The sequence below is a fragment of the Sphaerodactylus townsendi genome, linkage group LG01, assembly GCF_021028975.2.
Source record: "Sphaerodactylus townsendi isolate TG3544 linkage group LG01, MPM_Stown_v2.3, whole genome shotgun sequence".
NCBI classification, from domain to species: Eukaryota; Metazoa; Chordata; class Lepidosauria; order Squamata; family Sphaerodactylidae; genus Sphaerodactylus; species Sphaerodactylus townsendi.
This window is the reverse complement of record NC_059425.1, coordinates 89,452,909-89,478,682: the sequence shown is the minus strand read 5'-3', so window position 1 is coordinate 89,478,682 and position 25,774 is coordinate 89,452,909. Positions and strand designations below refer to the sequence as shown.

The window sequence follows — 25,774 nt, the reverse complement described above, 5'->3', positions numbered from 1 at the left end:
CATTATTTCTTTTTTATATAATTATATTGATTGATTTTAAATAATAACATAAGGAGAGAAACCAAAAACTGTTTACAACTGTTAACACATTACAAACAGAATAAAATACCGGATCTGATTCCAAGTAATTAGGCCACATAGTGTATTTTATAGTTTGCAGAAGATTTGAGCTTAAGTATCCCAGGTCCTGATCTAGTACCTTATCCCAGTAATCTTTTGGTTGCCTGAAATCCCTGCTCATTTTTAATTTGATTTATTTCAATCATACCCTGTGGAGATAGTGGCTCTGTGCATTTCTAACTACCTGCATGTTTCAACTGTTTCCAATATCGAACTATTTGTATGAATGAGGCTGCATAATATTACCCTTTTCTTTTTTGGAGGGTGGGTGGAGGAAGAAGGGTATCTACCAATGATAAAATCCTATACATGCACCTCAATCTCGATGAATGGCACTAAGCATTTTTAAAGTTTGCAGATTCTCTCAGGCAGCTTTATGCCACATCTTTTGGTATTGTTAAGAACACTAGACAACTGGAGAGGTACCAAGTAAATCAAAAGGACTCCCCTGACAGCATGAAGATAAATGTTCCCATCCCCCCACCCCGCCCCTCCAAACTGTCTGCTGAAAAATACCAGATGCAACTCAGGCATTTTTACTGCTCTCACTGTTCAGATATCAACATTTAGGCAACTAAAAGAGATTCCAGAGCCACTGAGCCCTTGGGAGATGGAATGGAAATTTAAAAACAGGTGTTAGATTGCTGTTGGAAATGTTGATGCGTGCAATGTTGTCAGATAGTATATCCTCTCAGACATTGCATTACCATGTGTTTAGCATTGTAGAAGTTGGTAAAAAGACATGTGCAGGTGACAATTGTTTCCCCTTCTCAGTTTGAACATGGTAAATAAGTTGCTACAGTAGTTTCTTAGTTATTGGTTTGGATCTTGAGTAAAATTCTGATAACTTGTTTCTTATCCGCTCCTTCTCCCTATTCCAACCTAGGTTCTCTAAATGAGAAGCTGCCACAGCGTGAAGGTACAGGAAAAGCAGGTAAGTGGATTGCAATTTAACATGAAATTGGCCTCTCCAATTGTTGAGGATGCTTTCTTCGTATAATATTTCCTTCGATCCCCAAATGAGCCCAAGCTTTTTATTCTTTGGCTGATAAGGGATTCCAGGCTAATTTTACAATATCTGACAGCATCTTCAGTAAACTGGGCAAATTATGTTTATCCATTACTTACTTCTCTATATATTTCAACACATCCACTGGAACAACTTTCCTTGATTAAAGAGCACATTTACCTGTGCTGTTGCTTGCTATGTCTGGATAGGAATGGTTAGAAACACTTCCACTTTCTTTTTACCTCTGCCAATGAATCAGTTTATGTGTCATCACCCCAACCTGTAATGAAAGCAGTAGCTTATCAGTGCAATCTAGTCGATAGTGCTGTTTGAACACTGCTCCACCCATTCTACAGGGCTTCCCACAGTACAGGAAGCCTGAAAAAGTTTTTTTTAAAAAAAAAAACACCTCCAACTCCCTCATAGGGGAGAATAGAGATATGCTGCGAGAATCGTGGCATATCGCAGCTGCAAGCTCCGCTGGCATACGTAGGCTGAGAGCGGTCTGGAGACCAACTAAGGTCTGCCCTGTCCCCAGAACACCAGTGTAGCTGGGGTCAGTGTGCAAGTGCCAACATGAGGCCAGGCATTATGACTGGATGTTGTGGGGTACTGCAGCAGCCAGGCACCAGCAGATCTGGTCCATTGCTGGCATGAGTGGCCCAGCAAAAGCATTTACACTAGTGGAAGCCCACACCACATCCAGAGGGGAATTCACACACCCACCCACACACACAGAATTGTGTTGTATTGCCTGACATTTATTCCTTGAGACCCAGGTTGAAGCACTTAAATTGCAAATAGGTTGCCAACAGGGCTGGAGAAAAATGTCCTACTTCTTTAATTAATTAATTAATTAATTACTTTATTTACATTATTTATCTTATTTATAGTCTGCCTTTCTCACAGGGACTTTAGGCAGATTACAATTAGTGAGTCAGTTAAATCAACAGAATGTTTAAAGTAGTCATTCAGTAAACAATCTGGAAATCTAGAACAATCTGAATGAAAGGAAGCAGTCTGCACCAGCCGCACGTTAAGTGGTACAAAAATTACACAATAAGATCCTACTTACAGTAAGCTGTACATAACAATATAGACTGCAATCTGTAATCATTTATTCAAGTACATTTGTGAACCCTTTTGCAGTGGCATATTTACCCCAGGTGCCACTTTTCTGGTAATGTGGGGGGCACAAAATCAGCACCCCACATGACCAGGAAGCCGGCAGTGGGGGACAGAGCCGGAAGCGCTTGACCCTGCCCATGTCGATGACACATGGTTGTGGTAGAGGGCGCTCAAAGACGAGTGCCCTCAACCCCACCCATGTTGCCATCAACATGGACATAGTCTAGGGTGCCCAGCTCCCCCCCTCCATCCCCCCACTGGCCTCCAGGCAGGCCGGAAGAGACTGTAGTCTCCATCCTCAGAGAGCTACTTTTATAAGCACTGAGGCGAGGGGTGGGTCTTGGGGAGGCATGGCCACACCCCCAGGGGTGGGTGGGGCACCCTAGACCCTGCCCATGTCTATGAGACATGGGCAGGATCAAGGGCACTTGGAGACAAGGGAGGAGGAAGTCCTGCTGCCTCGTCATATTCGAGTGCCCCCGACCCCGCCCATGTGTCCTTGACACAGGCATGATCGAGGGCACCAGGCAGCAGTGAGGGGCCAGAGCCCTGCCCTGCCTTCAGATATGGGGGCGGGGCATCCGGAGACAATTTGTCTCTGGGCGCCATATACCCCCGGTTCGCCTCTGCCCTTTTGTGCAGGGAGATGCTCTTGAAAAATTCAGTTTTGCATCATTCTCAGAAAGCCAAGAGAGTGGGAGCCTTCCTGAACTCCTTGGGCAAACCATTCTAAGAGGAGTTACAATGGAGAAAGCTTGTGTACCAGCAGTTGCTGATTTTGCCTATTTGAAGACTGGAATCCTCAGAAGACCCTACTAACATGAGCAAACATGAGCGTAGGGAGAGAGGCTATCTCTCAGATTACAAGATAAATCTATGTATGTGATAGCAAGCACCTTAAATTGAGATTGGAGACAAGTTGGCGGACAGTAAAGTATCTACAGAATGAGAGTAACACATGTGCACCATTTATTCCCTCATAATAGCTGAGCCTTGGCATTCTGCTTAGGCTGAAGTTTCCAAATTGGCTTTGAGAGGAGGCCAGTGTACAGTGCACTACAATATAGCCTTGACAGAGACATAGCTATAAGGGGGAGGGGTGCACCATGCACCAGGGGCACGCCGGTTGGGGGCGGAAAATCACCCCAACCCAGACTTCATCCCCCTCACCCTGCCCCACAGGCCTGGCCCCGCCCCATCAGCCTGGCAGTTTTCAGCCAGCAGAAAAATGTAAGTGGGGGGGGGGAGAGAGCAGGGCGGGGGCAGGGCTGCAATGAGGTGCCCAGGCTCCATTTTGCCCTGGGCACCATTTTCTCTCCCTACGCCCTTGAGCCTTGATGTTACTGTGGCATGGGTCTGCCAGATTAAGATAAGGGGCCTCTTTACAGGCAAATCTGAGTTCATAGAAATGTGGTGGTGGGGGGGGTGCAGCTGCATTAACTTGCTTCCCCAGGACTTTCAACTAAGGCGGCATCTAAGGCAGCAAGGGTTAGCTGAGCTGCATTAAAAATGGGAAACACAAGATCCTTCAAGAAATGTGCAGGTGAAGCTTTCCATGGCATAGCAAACAACCTGGTAAATTATAATAATATTCCATTAAACTTCTGTTAAATGCACAGGGCCTTTTTTCCCTAGACCATTGGCACTTCTGTTTTAAGCAACAGGCTGGATTTGCTTTTTGACTAAGTCTACTTGCATGTAGAAATACCAATATGGAACTGTGTACTTGTGAGTAAATCTGCTTGTGAATATACTAGTCTGGTGTTCCAAGCACGAGGCTGGAGTGCATCTGTGAATAAATCTACTGCATTAGAAAAAGTCAGAATGGAATGCCTGCTACCTAGCAGATTTCTTGCTACTGCATTTGTTTTTTGGGTTACAGAATGCCTGGAGAAAGAATGTCATGCCTTTAACAGAGGCTTCATGGGATGTTATTTACCTAGTAGTGTTACTTAGTTTGAGGACATGAAAAATTGAATATAGTTCCTATAAATTTTGTTTTTCTTCTGTGACCTTTGCTGCAGTGCCTTGGTCCATTCGGAATCTTTTTAGAAACCCAATTCAGTTTAGGACAAAAATGTGGAAATTAGGGGTCATTATTTCATCCATTCTCCTCAGTTAGCCAGGGCTTGAATTTTCCTTCAGTGAATTATTGTAATGAATTAAATGAATGGATCTTCTTTGAAGCCATCAAGTTGCTGTTATCACTAATGATATATCTTGATTTTTCTTATGGGCATGTGCTGAAATCCTTGACAGGACTGGGCCAGTTTACCTCCCCAGGAAGTCAGTAGAAATTAACTCCAAGATTAATGGGGAGAGATACATTTCTGCCCTCATTTAATGAAGTCATTTTTCCCCACTTTCTGCCAAAACTAATGTGACAGATAGGAAAATTATATATCTATGCATGATTTATAATCCGGCTGGAACTTTAGCAACTATAGCTATGTTATATTTCACTTACGAACAGAATAAGTAGCTATTGTATGTGCGTTACTTGAAGGTGATCTTTCGTTCATACATTTGCCAGGCCATGTGTAGGCTCCAGGTGTCCGTAACTTTCTGAAGAAACTCTATATGGATCATAAACTTTTCTTCTTTTTTGGCACTTTGTCTGGCTAGCATGCTCTGTGCCGTCTTAATACTTGCCTGGATTTTGAAGCAAAGTAGAAGTGAATAAATTTTATCACCTGCCTCCAGCTATGCTCTGTGCCTGATAAACATGGAAGGAAACCAGGTGTGAAGCCAAGTGCTATATAAAGAAAGCTCCTGCAGCTGTGCTATTTTCGGCTGAAGCCAACCAGTTGCCAGAACCTATTTGCCTAAACATGGCAGAATTATCTTTAAGCTGAATGCTCTATTATATCAGTATCCTGAATGATTCTTAGAAGGAATTTCAGGATCCTAATTCTCATTCTTCTTTTTTTGTAATGAATGTTACTGGTGTTTAAAAGGACAAAACACAAATACATTTTAAATGGAAAGTACGAAAAAGGAAAAGAATACAAAAAGAAAAGAAAAATAATACAATGCTAATTTTAAGGAGTGATACTCTTCTCTCGTTACAGCTTGGTAAATATAGCTTAGGGGACAAACTTATATTATTTTTACATTAATATCTTGGTTCAGGTTGTCCAGTAGTGATTAAGTTATAATAAGGTATAAATTCAGGTAATCCTATAGTGTTATATCATAACCCCCCAAACTAGTCAACTAAATAACAATAATGGAAAGGAGATAGAGATCACTGTAAGGTTTAAAAAACACCTCACCCTTCCCCCCCTTCCCTCCAACAAATTTGTTGGGGAACTAATTTTCATTCTAACCCAACATGCACTTTGTACGATCAGTGTGCTAGTATGGTTTATACCAAACTTTTTAAAGAAATCAGCCTTCAATGTCATGTAAAACAATAAGGTTCGCAATTTATTCTACATTTAACTGAATTAAAAAAATTATTATAGTTGAACTGTAAGGAAAGGCAGGATATAAATTAAGTCACATTAAATGATTGATTTGTTTATAAAATGTGACCGGAATTGGAACTTTCTCTAGAGTCAGATTAAACTTGAACGTTGAAGGTAACATTAGTATTTAGTTGGTTATTATTTAGTTCTCAGAATTTTTTTGGTGGAGGGTCTTTACAAAGCATTTAAATCAAAGAACAAGCATTATATTGCTGCCTCTCCCAGCCTTTGTTCCTCTTCTGCTGCCTCTACTTTTCAAAAAGTTTGAAGTTGTCCAGCCATTACTTGTTTAATCACTTTCTTCAAGAATAGAACATTTCAGTCTGGTTGAGGTAGTTTTTTTTACAAGTGGACAGATCATAGCCTGTTTTAGAATGAGAAAAAATTATCAGCAGCACCCATTTACACCCCCCCCAACCTGTTGTGTTCAACAGGAAATTATTTTTGGAATAGGAAAAAATGTTTAAAAATGTTAAAATATCAGTGGCACCTATTGACTCTTCCCCCATTATAGACCTGTGCAGCTTAGCCCATCCAACATTTCCCCAAATTAATTTTCCCAAAAATCACTCTTATTTTGCTCAAATGATCCTGTGATTATGCACAAGGTGATTGCTGTACTAAGGGGGTGAATGTCCCTCACAGCAAGATTTCTTGTATGGACATATTTTCTTGAGCTCCACTTTCATTATCCATTCTCTCCATGGTAGGCAACACCATTTCTAGTACAACTTTTAATTTGCTTCGCCGCTGGAGTGGGCAGATTTGCCAGTGAACATATTTGTCCCGAACATCTTCCCTCTGCCCACAGTCAGCCTACTTAGCTCCACCCTCCCCATGCCCTCACATTGCTTTCCATGTCTTCCATATCTTATAGTATCTTATAATATATAATTTAATATTAACAGAGAGTTGGTTTTTTCAAGGAACAATATGAGCAGTCTCTTTTTGGCTCCACCCTACTTTTGCCCTTTTCACAACCAGGAGGGCTTTAAAAAACATTATTTCAAACAAGTCTTTCTGTTTTCGATGGCAGCAGCAGGAAAAGTGTGGGGGTGGGGAAGGGAAGGGGAGAGAGCTAGTAACCAATATATCTAATGTCAGAACAGAATTAATGATTTATTAAGTTGTACATATGAAAAGAAGGGTTCTATGGCACCCTGATAAGAGTCTGGTGCAGACTGAAAGAAATTCATTTGAACACATTCTAACAAATCTCTCATCAGTGTAGCTGTGAATCAAAAAGATTTGTCCTGATTCCAAACAATTTCGGCTTTCATTTGTCAACTCCTTTTCTTTTCTTTCTTTTCTGACATTTAATTTGGTCCTTTTATTTAGTTCAACTTTGTTTAAAAATATCAGAGAACATCATGCAATGATACTCTTATTACAAAAATAGATAATTTGCAGCATCTGGAGAAACTGCATTTGTTTTTATAATGAATGCTCCAGATATAGTGAGTGTTACAATTTACTGGAATCGTGTTCAGAGGCAGCTCTGCTTTTTTCAGAGGTTACTTGAGGAATCAGAATGCTGACTCTGTGTAGATGGAATGCAGTATTCTAGTAGGATATTTAAATGTACTCTAGCACTGATCCTCACTGAGAATGAAACCCTCCTGAAATATACAGTACAGCTACAAAAAAATGGAGACATGATGAAGGCTCTTTCTGCAACTTCATAAAGGCCATCTGTATGTGTGTTGTACTTTTACAGAATATGGTTGTCACACCCTGTGTTGCTGGGTTCCTTAACCACTTTGGCCAACTGTACCTGAGGGCCTTTCACGGAATTCCCCCAGGACCCCTGCTCCAGTTACTATTTAGCTCTGTGTTTGGCTGCAGCCAACTAGCATTCTCTTCCCCAGTATTACAGGCCCTCTGTCTCAAATCTCTTACCCTTCCCTAGATCCCACTCCTGAATGCAACCTCATGAGTTGGGCCTTTCCTGGGCAGTGGCCTTTAAAGTCCTTCTTCCTGCCCTCCCACTCTTTTGCCTCTGCATGTGGTGGTCAGGGTTGGTTTCTAGGCTGAGCATCTTCCTCCTAGCCACCCAGGGTTTTCCTGAAATGACTGTGATCCAGTGGGCCAGTCCTAGACCAGTCCCACTGCCCTATTGCCTTTTTCAGGCTCCTCCTGACCACTCCAGGTGTTTGTTCCTGACTGTAGCCCCCGGGCTGTCCCTACTCCAACAGGTCAGCTGTTAGCTGGACTTGCTGCCACATCAACTCTTCAAGGCATCTTCTGCCCCTGCTACATCCCTTCTTGGGCAGGCAAATCCTGGGGCCAGATCGTAGGCCCCATGACTTGTAGCGTGAGCTGATTCTGCTTCTCCGCCATTCCCAATCTTCCTTGTGTTGCTTCCTCATGGCAGCCATCATTGCCTCTGGCTTCTGGAGTGTCAGGCAGGGCTCCATCTTCTATTGTGATGGGTAGGGCTTAATCTTCTGTTGCTGGGGTGCTGCTGTTGCAGAGGCTGGGGAAGTCCAGAGGTATGGGTCCTGGACAATGGTAACACCAATTCCCTGGGCCTGGGAATTTTTTCTCCCACAGCCCACAGTTCATGATCATTGTCCTTTTGGGCAAAGGCTGTGGCAGCACAGAGGAGCCAAGAGGGGCATTAAAGCCCCAGGCAATTCAGCAGCCACTGCTTTGGCTTCTGCTGGATGGCTGCAAGCACTGGTGACCACTGGTGAGAAGGGGTGGACATGGTGAGGCAACTTTGGCACTGCTGCTGCCATTTCAGCTTCTGTTTTGACAGGGATCTCTGACTTCTGAGGTGGGAGCTACTGCTGCTGCTTTTTCTGTCAGCTGTGTGACCTGGACTGTGAGCGTGGGAGGGAAAGGAGGAAGAGGGCAGGAGGGTACATGCAGCTTCTTCATTGTTCTGGGGAAGGGCAGTGGAGACAAGGACTGGGAGCTCTGGCAGCCCCCATACAAACAGAGAAAAGGTGGTTTTGATGAAGGCTGCCTTGAAAATGTTTATAGACTCTTTAATGCACATAGATTTTTGGGACAATTTTCACCTGTGGAAGTGGAAACATGCTACTTTCACTTCCACCAAACCACGACTGAGTGCACCTAGATCTTTTGGTGGAGAAGAGTATAAATGTGTAACATTTTTATGCTGTACTATATGCTGCATTAATCTGTATTTGCCTATCTGTCAGTTGGTCAGGGTTGTGTGCAAATCACTCATGAGTAGCATCACTCATAGATACTCCGCTTCATCTCCTAATTGTAGTCCTCTTACAAATCTATTTTATTTTGAATTCAGATGGTGCTTCAGCCCCTGCACTGGAGACGCAGCCACAAGGTGATGAAGAAGGTGAGCATTTCAACAAATTGACCAGGAAGACCATGGAAATAAAAATTGTATGGTATATAGGATGGCAGTAGCTCTGTGGAGCCTTTCCCAACACCTTGAAAAATACTGTAGCTACAGTTGCCAGGGATTTTAACAGGATACCCTCTACATGTGAAATATGTGCTGTAGCACTGTAACATGGAACCTGTTCTTGTGAACATATCAACATCCAAAATCTCTTCTTGTAGTAGTTAATCTAATTTAATATGGGCCAGGATCCACTGGATGGTTTCTACAAATGGAAGGGATTTCTGTTTGCAAAGCATGATTCTCCCAAGTCCAAGATGTCTCCCAAAATGCTGCTCGTGGGGGATGCAACTGCCATGAACAGCAAGAGGTGAGAATCAATCATTTGATATTGGATGCGGGAAATAAATGAACCTTCCCTCAACCCACAAATGTAGAAATTCTCCAGTGGATTTAATGTATAGCCTCCTAGTAAGATATCACTAATTTTATTTTATTTTTAAATTATGGGTTTCTGTCAATAGAATCTTGTCTTTTTCTTAGTCAGCCTACCCACAATCTAAAAGCTTCTCATTCATAAGTGCCTCATGTCATGCTAGAGACCCAACTATGTCTGCCTGACTGACTTATATTGTTGGAATCTAAATGAGATTTTGGTGCAATTTGTGCTTGCTAAAATAACTACATCAACTATAGCTTTGAAGAATTATGCTCTTAAATGTGCACATTCCTGAAATTTGTGCCAGGAAATTTGGGTGTGGATTTCATAATCATATATTCCATCTTTTGCCACTGAGGTTATATATGGCAGCTTTTCTTGAACCACGCAGGTACATCTAAAATGTTGTCATGACACCTTTTTTATACATTCTCCTAAAATGTGTATCCTGTTATCATCAGTTGTTGATTTATATTTGCAGTATCTAATTTTGTTGTCCTCAATTTCTAGATATAGCTTCTCGTTATCCTACATTGTGGACTGAGCAAGTAAAAAGCAGACAGAATAAGACCAATAAAAATTATGGTAAGGTGATGGAACTATTTATCTTAATTCTACCCTTCCTCTAAGGAACTCCGTTCTCCCATTCTCCCCCACGGTCTTCACAGCAACCCTATGAGGTAGGTTAGGTTGAAAGAAAGTGACTGGGCCAAGGTCAATAAGCCTCATGACTGAGTTGAGGATTTGAACGCCAGCCTCCCAGGCCCAAGTGCAACAGTCTAACCACTGTACCACTCTGGTTCTAAAGGTTAAGTTTACCTGTCTTCTTTTTTCAGGTACCATTTCTCTCCCATCTTCAACTACCAGTTTTAAGTCTCCTTTTCTGATCTTTCTGGATCTGTACGTCACAGTAATGTTTTCTGCTAAATCTGCCAACGTCTCCCACCAGAGGCGGAGCAACCAGGGGGCCGGGGGATACGCGTTGTGCCTGTTGACAAAATTAGTAAAATTTAAAGTGGCAAACACAAAGCTTTCCCCTGAAAGATCTTTATTCTTGCTTTCTGAAACTTTATTTTCAGATTTTTAAATCAGGCATATAAATTCACTTGCTCATCTGTGAAATCATCTTTGTGCAATCATGCGTACACTTACATCAAGATTAGTTTTTGATAGTGTTTGCACTGCTGTTTTTGGCCCATGCAGAATCTGCCCCAGTTTCTTGTAATGTCCAGAACTTGTTGCAAATGCCTTTGTTTAGATGCTATTCTGTTTGAGATTATTGCCCTTTGTTTTCACAGTTCTTGACTGTATTTGCTATTAAATCTTTTTACTGTAACAACCCATGTGACTGTTACCAGTGACATCCCAATGACTTGATGGACAAATTGCATGATTTACAGTAGTCCATCTGTTGCATAGTAGTGGCTGATTGGGAGTGGCCTCATATCCTTACTGGTGCGAGATGGAAGGTAACTGTGGAAGCTCTGTGCAGATGTGTGATTGTTGTCTAGCTAGTAGAGCCATCCTAAGCAGTTACGCTCTTTAAGTACATTGAAATCACTGGACTTCAAAAAGTATAATTGTGCTTACAATTGCACTGCATGAGTGTCTACTATTAGTTGTGACATCATTGCCCACACAGTGTGTTCCTTGGAAGCTATGTATCTTTATGATGCTGAGTCTGATTATAAGTATACCTTTTGTATCCACCACCACTTTATAGTTTCCATTGGTGGCAATGTGTGGACTCCAGTCTTTTTCAGGGGCTCCTCACAGTAGATCATTTTTCCACCTATCTACCACACTATCCCATTGGCTACCATGGTAAAAACAAACAGAACAACTGTGTGTGTGAATATGTGGAAATTCTGTTAAGGAACTTGTGGTTTGTTTTTTTTTTAAAAAGGGTAACACTATTGTATGCATGAATACTTCTCCATTTGAGAATTACCTTCCATGTTTTCCTCTTTGTCCACTTCTCATGAGACAGTTACAAAAGTTCTCCAAATAACTATTTGGATGCAAACTAATTGGAGAATTGAAAATTAGATGGTTATTTCTTAGTCTGAGATGTGAGAGAAAGCAGCATTCTTATGAAAGTGAAACAAGACAAAAGAACGCCCAGAAATACTTCATTTTAAGTGGTATTTATTTCATCTTTATTACACTTGAGACGAGTTGGTGCCAAAGCAAAGAATTTATTGTGTTTGGAACCAACTTTAGTTATTCAAGAGTCTCACATGCAGAAATATGAGAGACCACAATGCAAACAAAATAACAAGCAATTCATCCACCCAAGTAGGGCACTTTACAGTATGCAAAATTTAATCTAACAGCCCAGTCCTATAAAACTGCTGTACAGATGGATCTGCTTAAACGATCAGGTGAGCACACTTCTGTTAGAGATGTGTGTTTGTTTCCAAATGAATGTTGGGGGTGGGGAGAAAATTCACATCCACATTGACTCATTTCATTTAGATAATGAAAACAAGCATGTTTATTTATTTAAAACATTTATGTGCTACTTCCCAACCCAAATAGGAAAATCACAACATTAAAATATTTCAACAGTAAAGCATTTAAAACATTAAAACAGCATTTACAATACAGTATATACAAAATATTTCAACAATTCAATAAAACATATAGGCTTTTTGTGGACTTACTGTTTGTGAAGCAGCTGTGTGCTCTGTAGCGGGGTTCTTCTGTGGTTTTCTATTCAGAAGGGAAGTTTTCTGTTGCCAAGTGTCCCTAAACCAATTTGCCATTTTGCCTGCCTGGTTCTCCCTCCCTTGCTTCTGTGCCACGCCCTGCTGGCAACTTTTTGCTTTGTTCTGATTCCCAGTCTTATTTTCGGGAAAACACGGTACTAATGTTTCAAAAAGTCCTCTTCAGATCAGTCTTAATGTAATGGTGGAACTGGTGAAACTACTACCCATCGCCACTATTTCGCTGGGATTAACTATCAGTTTATTAACCTTCATTTGGGGCTAGGTCTAGATGGTACAAGGGGGACAGGTGCCCTAGGCTGCAGGCAAATAGGGATCCGTAGCAGGAGATAGCAGCAAACAAGTCACACTTGCATCCACCTCTGCCTGCCTTCACCCAATCCTCATATAAACCCCACACAGGAAACTAATCCTCATCCTGAGATGATTCACTCCTCTCTGTTAAAACAGGTGGCAACAAGCCAGCAAATGGGCACTGTGCCTTCTATGCTGCAGTTCCTACCTTTGTAGTTCTGCCAGCACAAGTGACTCTGGTGAATTACCAGCCTAAGTGCTAACAGCTGGCACTGGACTGGGAGACTGAGGTGGTTCTGCAGGCACTCCAGAGAGTCCTGGCCAATCTGTCTTTCATTCTCTACCTGCTGGTGTTCTGGCAGAGCTGAGTCTGCTTGGCAAAGTTCTTCCTCCGAGGAATCTCCACTCATCAGGGGCTGACCCATGACAGCTGAGATTGCTCTGTTCTCCCCCACCCCATTAGGCTGCTGCTGAGAGGTGGTGGAGGCTCTATTAACTGGAAGAGATTACTTTATACCTTGAGAAAGGGAGAGGGGCAAGGACAGAGGGCCTGTTTGTGTGCATTATGTGCCATCAAGTTACTTATGACTTGTGAATCAATGACTTCCAAAACATCCTCCTGTTAACAGCCTTGCTCAGATCATGCAAACTGAGGGCAGTGCCTTCCCTTATTGAGTCAATCCATCTTCCTCTTCTTCCTTTTTTCCTACTGTCTTCAACATTTCCTAGCATTATAGTCTTTTACACTGAGTCTTTTCTATTGACTAAAGGACAGTAGCTGGGGTTGCCAACCTCCAGGCGAATGCTGGAGATGTCCAGGATTACAACAGATCTCCAGACTACATACATTGCTTATTATTCATTTAAAACATTTGTTCCACTTCTCCTGAAGAAAATGGTCTTTGGAAGGTGGACTGTATAGTGTTATGCCTACTATACTCCCTCCCTCCCTAAAGTTTACCACCGCAGGTACCACCCTCAAATCCCCCGGTAATTTTAAAACATGGAGTTGGTAACTAGGTTCTTGGCTCATATTCTGCTTGTGAAAAACTAAAATTGCCTGTTCCTTTTCACATGTAAGGCTGCCAAGCCAAGCCTTTCCCATTCTATACTTGTTCCTTTGATTATTATTTTTTTGTACCTAAATTTGAGACTTTGACTTTTCCCAGGTTGGACAATTTCCCAGGTGGGATGAAGCCAACAAAAAAAAGGAGTTTAGTTCCACTATGTTCCTGTCACCTATTAAGATTTCACCATCTTGTCTAAGCAGGTTTGATGTGCACTGAACATTTCAAAAAACAAGTAAGCAAGCAAACAAACCCAACATCCTTATTGTTTTTAGCATCCCTTCCAAACCTCAATTTATTCTGGAGTTTAGGGTGCCAAACTCTGTTTGTACAGATTCAAGCTATTATGTTGTATTCACCTTTGGCTATATATTCCCCTTTCCATCTCCTATGTATTTATCTTTTAAGTCTCAGCTCATGTCAGAGAAATCTTTGGGCAGTCACATGGGTTTCTTTAGTTGTCTCCTATTTATTCTTCTTTTTTTAAGTAGTTTCTGGCTGTGCCTTTAGTATTTCACTTTTTCCCTCAGGGTTTTAACCCATGGGAGTGAGTTTTCCCCTGAGCTGTCTGAAATGATTTCTCCTGTAGTCTGACTATTCTCAGTTTTCACATCCCTTGTTATCATATATCCCAACTGGACATCATCGTTTCCCCTCAAGGTTCCTGCCACATTCACTTCATCAATCAATTCTTCCCCATTGATCAGGATTGAGTCCAGGATAGCAGATCACCTTCTTTCTTGCTCCACCTTCTGAGAAATTAATTTGGGTGCCCCATTCCTAGCTGAGTTTGGTTCCCATAAGATGTCAGAATAGCTGAAGACCCCCCCCCCTTACAGTATCTCTGCTCATTGACAGTTTTGTAATTTATTTTGTTGATTTGAATATTTTTATCCCACTTTTCTCCTGCAAAGCAAGACTCAAAGTGGCTTACAAAAACCAAAAGAATGAACAATCTGAAAACTGCATAGAATCATAAAACAGAAGCAGCACCCAGAATGTAGGGCTGAGGAGCTTGGGACACTCAGCCTTTGAGGGAATAGTGTCCTCTGGCAAACAGTGATACAGATAACCCCAGGAAGCTGCTCCTTTTCAGGCCTCAGTGGTCAAGGGGTAGGACTGAATATCTGGAAGAACTCATACCCTGGTGGAATAGTCTCCCGCTGACAAGCAGCAGCAGGGGAAAGCATTGTCCAGATCTAGGGGTGATTAACCTTTTTTTTAGTATTTTGGGGGGTTGTCTTTAAAAGACCTGGAAAAAAGCTGAAAAAAGCCAATGCACTGCAGCTGTATTTGAGGGAACAGCCCTGATGGCCACCTTCCCATTTGAAAAGTAGGGAGAGGGGGATGCTTGCAGAGATTGGAGCACCAATCTCTGCAGGCAACCTGGCTTGGCAAAGCCAGAACTGGATTTGCAAGTAGGGGGAGATGGCTGCCTGTGGGATCTGGAATTCCCAACCCCACAGGCAGCAAGAAAGCTGGAAACTGAAACTTATTCAGTTTTTTCAGCACCTGGCTAATTTGGCTCTGCTGAATAGCTGTTTTATTTTGGCTTCTTTCAGTTTTACCAAATTACCACTCTTACCCTGATCTGCTGGTTGGATGGGTGGTCCATAATGTACTGCATCAATTTTTCCAATGGCATCTGCATCTCTTGCCCCATATAATGAATAGAACCAACAATTTTTATATGAGGTTTGGAATAAAGCTGTTATATTTTATCAAGAAAACTATGTGTTTCCTGTTTTAGTCTACCTTCACTAAGATTTTGTATGAAGAATAAAATCAGATTCTCCACTGTCTAGGTCAGGTGGGCAACTGCTCTGAAGTGCTATAGTTTGTTTGTTTTCTTCTACATCTTAACTTGGTAAATTAAATTCTGTGTTCATTGTGTCTCCTTTCCTTTTCCAAGCAGATAAACCTTTCCAGACCTCCCCAGAGCATTTGTATATTTAATCACTTCTCATATTGCAGTCTCCTGGAATATACTTATTACGGTATTTGTCCTATCTTTACAAATCCCATTTTACGAGCATTTTCATTTATCTTTTAATTTTACGTATTAGTTCAAAATGTGCATAAGCTCTAGCTTCTGGCATCTCTAGTCTCTTCCTCCCACCAGGGATAAAGACCCTCCCACCCTAAAACATTTTTAAAAAGTGCTCTGTTTAACATCCAGGAGGTACCGTTTATGTTCAGGATGTTCCAGTATTTTATGGAACCCCCACAGTGGAGTTTGGGCTTCTTCTTTTTTTGCAGGTTGGCAATTTTCTTTTATAGCATATGTTAATTTAATGCCAAAAGATACTAATCTCCCTGAACTATTTTTAATTATATGATATGACTTTTCTTAAGCAATGAAACAATAGCCATTTTTTTTTAAAAAAAATCATACAAGGGCTCTTCTGCCCTTCCATAGTTTATTAATATACCATACAATCAGGATAGTATCATATATTTGCTGTAAGTCAGAGAAAAGGCATACATTTAAACAGAACTATGTACACAGTGAACAATGCAAAACTGTAATTATATCCAAAAAGTTTATTTTGTTTATTAATAGATAAATAAATCCCTAATTTGGGAGAAGCAAGTGCTATCTTGTTGTGCCTACAACAGATGTCCCTTGTTAATAAAAATGTGTATAGAATACAGTTGATACAGGTGCATGTAAACAAGTTGGGCATAAACATTTCTCCTCAAAATAAGTGAATTGTGGTTATAATACACAAAACCATCTGTGTGCATATGTGGTAGTGAGGAAGCAGAGCAGAAGAAAGAAGGACCCCAAACACATTTGTTGAATAACTCGTTTGTTTGAAAATTAAAGGGGATGAATGTCTCATATCAAAGTAATCACACATCCTTGTGTTTATGGTCTTAAAATAAACATTTTAATAAAGTAACAACTAAGGAATCTTCAAGGGGACTTGTACAGATTTCCTGAGCCTGATTCATTCTACTTTTTTTCTTATATGTTCATTCCAGTGAACCCTGTTTCCTATAGCATGTGGTTCTCAAAGCTGTCATCAGGTATGTAGGATGAGTATGAATATGGGGAGAATGGAATAATTGTACTTCTTGAACCTAGGCTTCTTGGACTGGGTCCCCAGGAATGGCTAGGTAGTGAAAATGTAGTAACTAATTTTAATATATCTGTAAATTTAATATATCTGTAAATTAATATATCAGATTAAATTGAAAATCCTCCATGATAGGAGAATCTGTCCTTCCTATTAGATTACACTTTTTTACATAAGAGGATATTGTAGGAAAGGCTTTTCATTGGAGTATTTTGTCACATGTTCTTTTAACTTTTATTTCACTTATTTTCAAACACTCTTTTTAGGAACTAGGGTTGACAACCTTCAGGTGGAACCTGAAGATCTGCTGGAATTACAATGTATCTCCAGACTGCAGATATCAGTTCTGAGGACAGAAGGGTGTATGGTGTTAAACCATACTGTGGTCCATTCCCTTCTGATCTCCAGGTTCTACCTCTAGATTTTCAGGAATTTCTCAACCCAGCATGGGAATCACATTAGGAACCCTAATGTTCTTTGGGAGTTTAGTAGGAACTTGGCCATGAGAAGATCATAAAGGCTGTCAGCTTGAACAAACAACATCATATCCACCACTAGAAAACTTTCCCTTGTAGCAGTTTATCAGCAGCCATATGAGGTTTGCTAGTGGCAAATCAATGTTGAAGGGTAAAACAAAATTGAAAACCACTGTGTTAGCCTGACTCACACTGACTCCTAGGAAATGTTGAAATAGTTGCCATAGCTTTATGGCCTGTGTACTAGGGCAAGTGGAGTTGTTGTTCTCTTACAAGCTAAATGGAACAACTATATTTTTAACATTTTTTGCAATGGGTTGGACTAAGAAACTGTGAAAGCTGTTTATGTTGGCACCCAACACCCTTTAGAAGTATCCCACTAAATCTTATAAATAGGAAATGTGCTCATCCCCTTTGTGATGCATGAGCTAACAATTGTAAAAGTTAAACATTTATTCATGTTCCCCTCCACGTTAATGAGATGGAAAAGAATTACATGGCAGGTTTCTTTTGAATAACATATGCTAGCTCAAACGCATAGGCACTAAACAAAAGAAATTTAGAGCAAGGAAGTCCATGATTATTGAACAATAGCACCAGATGGATTTTTTGCCAGTTTCAGGTTTGGAAGTTCCTGAAGATCTGGGGATGTATCCTGGAGAGGCAGAGACCTCAGTGATGTTCAGTCAGCTCCCCAAAGCACCCATTTTCTCCAGGGGAACTAATCTCTGTAGACTGGAGATGAGCTGTACTTCTAGGGGATCTCCAGGTTCCACCTGGAGGCTTGCATCCCTAATCTACATCAATCAACCTTCTTCCCTAATAAAGGAACAAAGATCTTCAAATATAAAATCTTCAAATACACTTGGACAGAAATGTTAAACCTCCTGCTCTTTTCTTCACTAGAGCCTGTGCTTCTCAAAAAGATGAAAAGATTATGATCAGAGATCTTGCTGTGATATAATTAGGTCCTTAGCAATGCTTTAGTCCTAATAGCACTAACTTATTTTATGGGATTTAAGCATGGCAATCTTTCTATGGACTAGAGTAATATTGTCTCTGTTCTTCATGCCAAAATGAAGAACTCCTGGGTCTCCCAAGATCTTTATATACCACATTCCATTTTTTTCTTTTTCAAGGTAATGGGGCAACTTAGTAGCAGTAGTAATAATAGTAGTAAAAAAATGGGGGAGCATCGAGCATCGAGTTTGAGTTTATGTAAACTATAATAAAAGTATTACCTTATTAGGTGAATGAATGCCTGCATTGCTATTTCTTGCAAGTCTGCTTGTCTGAAGAAATTAAACATTTAGAATCTGTTTTGTTTGAAGTGACCTGCCAAAAAAAGGCCTTTGCACTTTCTTGCCTTGTCACAAGTGGCTTTAAACTAAACACATGAACCTAAAGGCGAGACAAGGTAGGGGCCAGAATAGAAAAATATTTGTAGAAAACTTGAGAAACTAATGCATGCTAATGTGTGTCACAAGAAGTGCATAGGAAAACAGTGCACTTTTTGTGAAACATACCATGTCCTTAATGCAGAATAGATCAATCAGCCTTGTTTATATAGGATGTTTTCCACTGGCCTATATTGTCTTTGAGGCTAATAAGATAATGTGAAAGAGTCTGCATTCCAAGTCAGTTAATAAAAACATGTCAGATACTTGCATTGTAAGCATTAAGAATACCAGTAACACTTCGTGGGAGCCAGTTCAAACATACACACACCTTCTTAGCTGTCATTTTAATGAAGTAAGTCAACAGAGAAATGCTTTGCTGCAGACATATATTGCTGGACATTGTGCTATTGTAATCAACTCATCCTTAGCTACATCAATCTCCATTGGAGACCTAGGAAAATTTAAAATGTAATAAAATGACAGCTCCCTGAGGCTTGTCAAACAAGTATAAAATTGCTTCAACAAATTAACAAACCTTTAAACAACAATTTTATATCAATTATATCATAGTGGATGTGTGTGTGTATTCCTTTGATAGCCTCAGCACAACCGAATCATATAAAATATTCAGTGCCTTTCAAGAAAAACACTCCAAAAAGTTACAATTACTAACAGTGACCAATAAATAAAGAAAAATGAGAAAGTCCAAAAAATTAATAATGCAGGGCTCCTTTATCCCATCTGTTCTTCTGCATAGGTGGTAGCTGCTGAGGGTCTGTCTTCAGCTTGGGTCTATAAAAAAAGTAATTCCCTCAATTAAACTGTGGGCTTTCCTTCTGTTGCAGGATGGATCAACTCCGGAGCATAACATAATTAACAACCTAATAAACTCTTCTGTGACATGGGGGAAATTCTAATATACTTTTCTCTCTTATTGGGCCCTCCACATTCCTGTTGAGCTGAGGGCTCCTGTTGAGCTGAGGGCTCCACATTCAATTGAGCTGAGGGCTTTTCTTCTCCTGTTGCAGGCTGGATCAACTGAGAATCACTGGCATAATGCCCATTGGGCAAGGTGGGCAGCTGCCCAGGGCATCACCTTGTGGGGGGCATCAAAATACTGGGTTCGTTTTTGGGTATTTTTAGTGGTTTTCCATTTAACTTGGGGGGGGATCATTAGGGCAGTCTCCTGATGAGACCCTGAAAGTTTTAAGACTGTGCCTTCAAAAATGTGCCCCCCCAGCCTGCAACCCCCCATTGACAGCAATGCAGAAAACTCAGTGCAGAACAAAGATTCTTGGGCAAATTTCGGGATGTTCTTGCAGGGAAGGCATTCTTGGATGTATCATCACCAAAATTTCAGGGTATCATCTGGAGACTGTCATGATGATACCTCCCAGTTTTGGTGCAGTTTGGTTCAGGGGGGGCCAAAGTTATGGACCCTCAAAACTGTAGCCCCCATCTCCTATTAGCTCCCATTGGAAAAAATGGGGATGGGGCACCCCCTTTGGGAGTCCATAACTTTGGACTCCTTGAACCAAACCTCACCAAACATGGGGAGTAGCATAAGGACAGTCTCCTGATGATATGCTGAAATTTTGGTGCTGATATGTCTAAAAACATCACCCCCTGCAGGTACCAATGTCCTGGTGCAAAAAAATTTTTTGGGCGTGGTGGAGTGGCCGCCCATGGGGGGGGGGGATCCAATTCAGGTTTTGTCCAGGGCTACAGTTTGCCCAGGGCTGCCTCGTTACGCCCCTGCTGAGAATGGTGGGGTTCTTGTAGTTGGTAATATGGAAGCAGGCTTACCAACTGCACATGCTAATTGAGCTCTTGTTCCCTGGGTCCTAAGATCCAACCAAATACTAAAATGGTATGGATTACACTATTACTGCACTATGTCATTCATTCACCACTGGATTGCTTTGTTCACGTAAAGGAAATAGTACAATAAAACAACAATGCATGGATGCAGGAAAGATTCACGTGTCCCAATGTAAAATAATGCTTCTTATTTGCAACAGTAGATGATCAAATCGCCATTTGTCAGCCATGTGTAGTTAATGAATACTTTGAAACTGAGCACCTACACAGTGTAAAGAATATAAAAAGAAGCATGGAACTTTGGGAGTATTATTTAAGTGTGCCTCCCTTTTCACAGTTGCATGTTGGAAAATAGGAAATCTAGAAGAAAAAAGGTGGAGATTGCATGAACTGTAGCAGCACCAGGTCAAGTTCCATTTGGGCTAATATGAGGAAAACAGCATGTACGACCAGACTGCTGCAGCTAGAATCTAGCATCTCTATGCTAGGAAGCTATCAAAGGAATTGCTGTCTCCTGAAGAAGGAGAAAAGGGCCATTCACCTTCACCTTACACCTGGCTAGTTTGAGCTGTAACTTTGGGTTATCTAGTCCAGAGGTGGGCAGAAGATCACTTGAGAGCAATCAGTCAGTCTCCAATGAGTTAAAACTAGTTCTCCACCCATTCATCCATAGTCATTTCAGTGTTACTGTAATCCTTTCTGTTTAAAAACTTTTCATTTAAAACTCCTGCATCAGTTTCTCTCCTCTTTTGTGTAAAGGAGAACACTGGTGATTTCCTCACTGGTGATTAATCCTGGGATAGTCACCCGAAATATCCAGGTTCCCTCAAGATCTCCTCACAGCCAAACCATGGAACACAGATAAGTCCCGTTTCTGGCACTCCCCCCCCCCCCATCACGGGATTTTCCTGGACCTGCTTGTATATGCACCTTTTTGAAAAAAAACACTCCAATGGGAGCTAATAGGAGATGGGGCTACATATTTGAGGGTCCATAACTTTGGCCCCCATGAACCAATCTTCACCAAACCTGGTTGGTATCATCAAGAATGTCTCCTACTGACACCACCCAGGTTTTGTGAAGTTTGGTCCAGGAAGTCCAAAGCTATTGACTCCCAAAGTGGGTGCCTTCATCCCCCATTGTTTCCAATGGGAGCTAATAGGACAAGGGGGCTACACATTTGAGGGTCCATAACTTTGGCCCCCATGAACCAAATGTCACCAAACCTGGTGGTATCATCAGGAGGGTCTCTTAAAGATACTCTGAAATTTGGACTTTCTAATACCAGGTGCTGCTAGATAAACAATTGCACCCCTGACAGCAGGCACCCCCCCCCCCCAAGGGGCAGGCCTAGATGTCTTCACTAGAAACATGTTGCAGTAAGGATGTTGGAACCTGGATGAAAAGGTGCTGATTCTTTTGAAACTTGGTTGTATCTAGATTAAATTTTCAGTTGGAATTCGGCCACTGTCTACCCACACACACATTTTTGCTTTAAATAGGAAGACCACAGCACCAGCACACTTTCCCCTTGGACCATTCTTCCGTACAGAAAAAGAGTTCTTTCCCCCCTTTATAAAATTTACTATTTTCCTTTTCCAGGAAAGACACTGTGTTAACTGTAAATTTTCCCTCTGCAGGGCAGAGTACAGATTGGGGTGATGGTTTACTTTGGGATACAGTAGAAAACAGGTTTCTCTGCCCAAGTACTGATGATTTTGAAGGGGATACTAAGAGGACAGATGATGAAGAAAATTAAGGACTTGCTAAGGTCACATTAAAGATCTGCCTGGTAAGGGGCACTCTTGATGGGTATGGAAAACTAGCTTATTGCCCTGCACTAATCATTCAGTCACCCACAGAGTCACAAAATAAACCCTTGTTTGAGGGGTGTTATTGTTTCTGATGCTGATCTGACTGCCTCATCATGGAATGCCACTTTCTTACCCTTTGTAGTCCAACTTGTGATTTGCTAATTTGGTTCAAATCTCCAAAAAATTTTTGCCTGCAAATAAGTGGTTGAGGGGTGGGCTGACAATTCTGTTTTTCTGTGTGTGTAGTGGGTCTTGATATATGTGCCCACAGGTTAGGCCCTCCAGATGTTCATGGACTACAATTCCCAGCAGTCCCTGCTAGCATGGCCAATTGGCCTGGAGGGCCTGAGTTTGACACCTATAGGTTAGGGTATATGTTGAGTGAGGAAAAGGGAGTGGTGACATATTCTGACAGAGGGGGGATGGTATGTAGGTGGTCTAAGGTGGGACTAAGGCAGAGGTAGCCATATATGTTCTGTGTCCCTGAATCAGATGAAGATATTGGCATTTGGTTCTTGTTTTTAACAATATGGTTAGCCCAATATGTAACATGTCATGTTTGCTTGTCATGCTGATAAATTCCTTTTAGAGAAGTTGTATCAGTTTATATCATCAGAAAATTCAGGCCAAAGTCACCAGTAGCATAAAGGCCTGTCTTCCTTCTGCAGGATGTGGGAGTTTGTTCTGATAGACCGTATAAAATATTACCCAAAATGTAGGAGAATGTTTCTTTTCCCCGCTGTCATTCTTAAAGGGGAAGGAGGGATGGGTATGTTTTTCATTCATTTTGCCCTTGTTTTGTTCACAGATGAATGACAGAGCCAAGCCCTGGGCCAGGCTTTGCTTTAAGAGCCAAAATAAAAGCTGAGCTATTGGGGCTGACTGTAAATATATGAAAAGCAAACCTCATGCAAGTATATTAAAAAATTGCTGGAGCTCTAAGGAAATAATCCTATGGTATTCTTGTTGGCGCTTTTGCTTTCCTGCCTCATCCTCTGTTCTGGACCCATAATTATGTCAGAACCAGCCACCCATTTCAAATGAGGTTTCAGATTTTATTAATTTCCCTGCTTCTTAAGGAAAGGCAGTTTTTGTACATGCTGCATGAATTAAAGCTTATGCAGAAGGGCAGCACAAAGGCAGTGGTTCAGTAAAGCCAAAACAAGATGTTTGGCTGATGCTGAACAAAAAGGATGAAAATCTGCCTCACTCATAGTGCTTCAATTAAACAAATGATAACTACTCTGACTCAAAGGAGTCTTGTTTTAATCATGATAAACAAGAGACATGGGGCACCTTAAACAATAACATGAACTTTTGGGGCCTATGCCTTCAGATGCTATGAGTGAATCCCTGAGAACCAAACTAGAGTCCCAACTTGAGTTCCCCACAACTATTAAAATATAAAGGAGAACCCAAACAAACTTGGAATATTACCACAGGAGGCGGAAGGCCTCTCCCCACCACACACATTTTCTATGTCAAAACAGCACTGGGGCAGTACAGTTATTTCCCTGCTTTGCAGCTCCAAGTGCACAGAATACTCCAAATGGTTAGGAATGCCAACCTCCAGGTGGTGACTGGACATCTCCTGCTATTAAAACTGATCTCTTGTCAACAGAGATCAGTTTTCCCCCATCATGACTGCTTTAGAAGGTGGACTCTGTGGCATTATACCCTATTGAAGTCCCTCCCCTTCCCAAGCTCCACCCTAATCAGGCTCCACCCCCAAGCTCTCCACGTACTTTTTAATCTGGGCTGGCAGCCCTACACAAAAAGCAGCAAAAATAACCCTCCTTCCTCCCACCCATGGCAGCTTTCCAAACTGAAATACTCTGTTTTTTATTTTTAACAGCCATTACCTTCAGCGGCTTTGTGGCTGCAAAAAACCCAGTTCTTTTAAAAAATCCAAAAAAAAAGTTATTGTGTGATGACTCCTGTTTGTCTTTGATGCAACAGAGTCACATTCGGGTTTACTCAAAACACACCACCATGAATCCCCACAGTTTCTGTTCCCAGCACAGTTTAAACACCTTGCATTCACTTAAAACCTAGTATTTATCCCCTTCTGCCACTAGAACTTCTGGGCCTAGATAAGACAGCCGTGTGCTGCAGTCTAAAAGCTTGCCAGTTCTAGTCCAGGGATGAGTAATTTTTAAGCCATTTCTTCAACTCCTCCTTTCTACGTTTCTACGTTGGTCTGCGCATGCTTGCACAGAAGTGGATACGACAGAGAAAAAGTAAAAAAAATCCCGCCAAGCAGCAGCAGCAGCAGCAGCAGCAGCAGCAGCAGCAGCAGCAGCAGCCGCCAATCAGGATGGCCCCTGAGCTGAACGCGCGTTTGACAGCTTCACAATGGGGGATCCTGCATGGCTGCTGCTTGATGATCGTTTGTGGGGCAGAAGCTGCAGTGGGCATGCGGAAACCGTGCTCAAAAGGTCCCGTTTTTCCCCCAAACGGTTTGATTCTACTTCAATTTTTGAAGTGGGGAATCGACCTCAAAGTGGCTTACAAACTCCTTTCCCTTCCTCTCCCCACTACAGACACCTTGTGAGGTAGGTGGGACTGAGAGAGTTCTGAGAGAACTGTGACTAGCCTAGATCCAGTTCACTCAGCAGACTTCATATGTAGGAGTGGGAAATCAAACACAGTTCTCCAGATCTGAGTCCACTGCTCTTAACCATGCAGGAGTTTGATTGAACACTTTCATGGCTTAACCAAGCCACAGTTAACCCTGATGTCTCAGTGTGGGTGCCTTAGTGTATGCAGATTGTTTACTTCACACAAGCTATCATTTTAAACTACAGTTTTGTTTGTCTGGAATAAACAAACTCCCAATTCACCAAGACACTTCATGTGGACATCATAGTGAATTAGAGCTTGATCAAATCAAGAACCATTCAACCAAACTCTATGTGCAAGAAGGGGAGCTAAGAACAGAGCAGGAGGCAGCAAACATGCTTACATCCAAATGGGGTTTAATTGCAGCCTGTTTTGATGTTTCAATGCCCTTCCACTATACCCTTGGTGCACCAAAGGCTTCTAATATCTTAATGTATGGCTGAGATTAAGGGTGGAAGTGTCATAAATCAAGAACAAAAAGAATCTAGTAGTTAAAATTAATTTTAATGAAAGACAAAGTCAGATGAAGCAGAACAGAAAATTTTTGCTTAGTTTAATCTTTCCCTGTACAGAACTGGAGAAGGATTATATGGTTGTAACTTGATTTCTGATCAGCTAGAAATAACCATTAGTTTGGAGGATTCTTTTTTAGAACAGTATTTATGTATTTTTAATGCATTTCCAAGGGATCAGCCTTATAAAGAGTATTTTTATTGCAAAGAAAACCACAGAGTTAAATGATTTCAACTGTAAGGAATAATCCTTTTTTTATTCAGCTGAGCAGGGAAGTATATGGAAGTGAAGATATGTTTTGCCTTCTGTTAGGCCACAAGAATGTACCCAAACTTTCAAGAGTGCTAAACTTTGGATGATCAGCTGTACTGCAAGCAGCCTTTGCAGGCACAAGCAAATAAAAAAAAAACTTGGCTCTCTGATCCACATATGATGTTTTGACACACATCACATGC

At 41.4% G+C, this 25,774-nt stretch overlaps 1 protein-coding gene across 2 annotated transcripts in view; it reads left to right on the top strand.

The window, feature by feature from the left end:
* Positions 1 to 25,774, top strand: part of SMOC2 (SPARC related modular calcium binding 2) — a 172,416-nt gene that overhangs the window by 75,495 nt on the left and 71,147 nt on the right. For both annotated transcript variants that reach the window (XM_048487087.1, XM_048487078.1), the window contains exons 5-7: positions 1,007 to 1,054; positions 9,005 to 9,055; positions 10,011 to 10,085. In XM_048487087.1, coding sequence (XP_048343044.1) covers positions 1,007 to 1,054; positions 9,005 to 9,055; positions 10,011 to 10,085 — 174 coding nt within the window. The remainder of the gene's footprint in view (positions 1 to 1,006; positions 1,055 to 9,004; positions 9,056 to 10,010; positions 10,086 to 25,774) is intronic.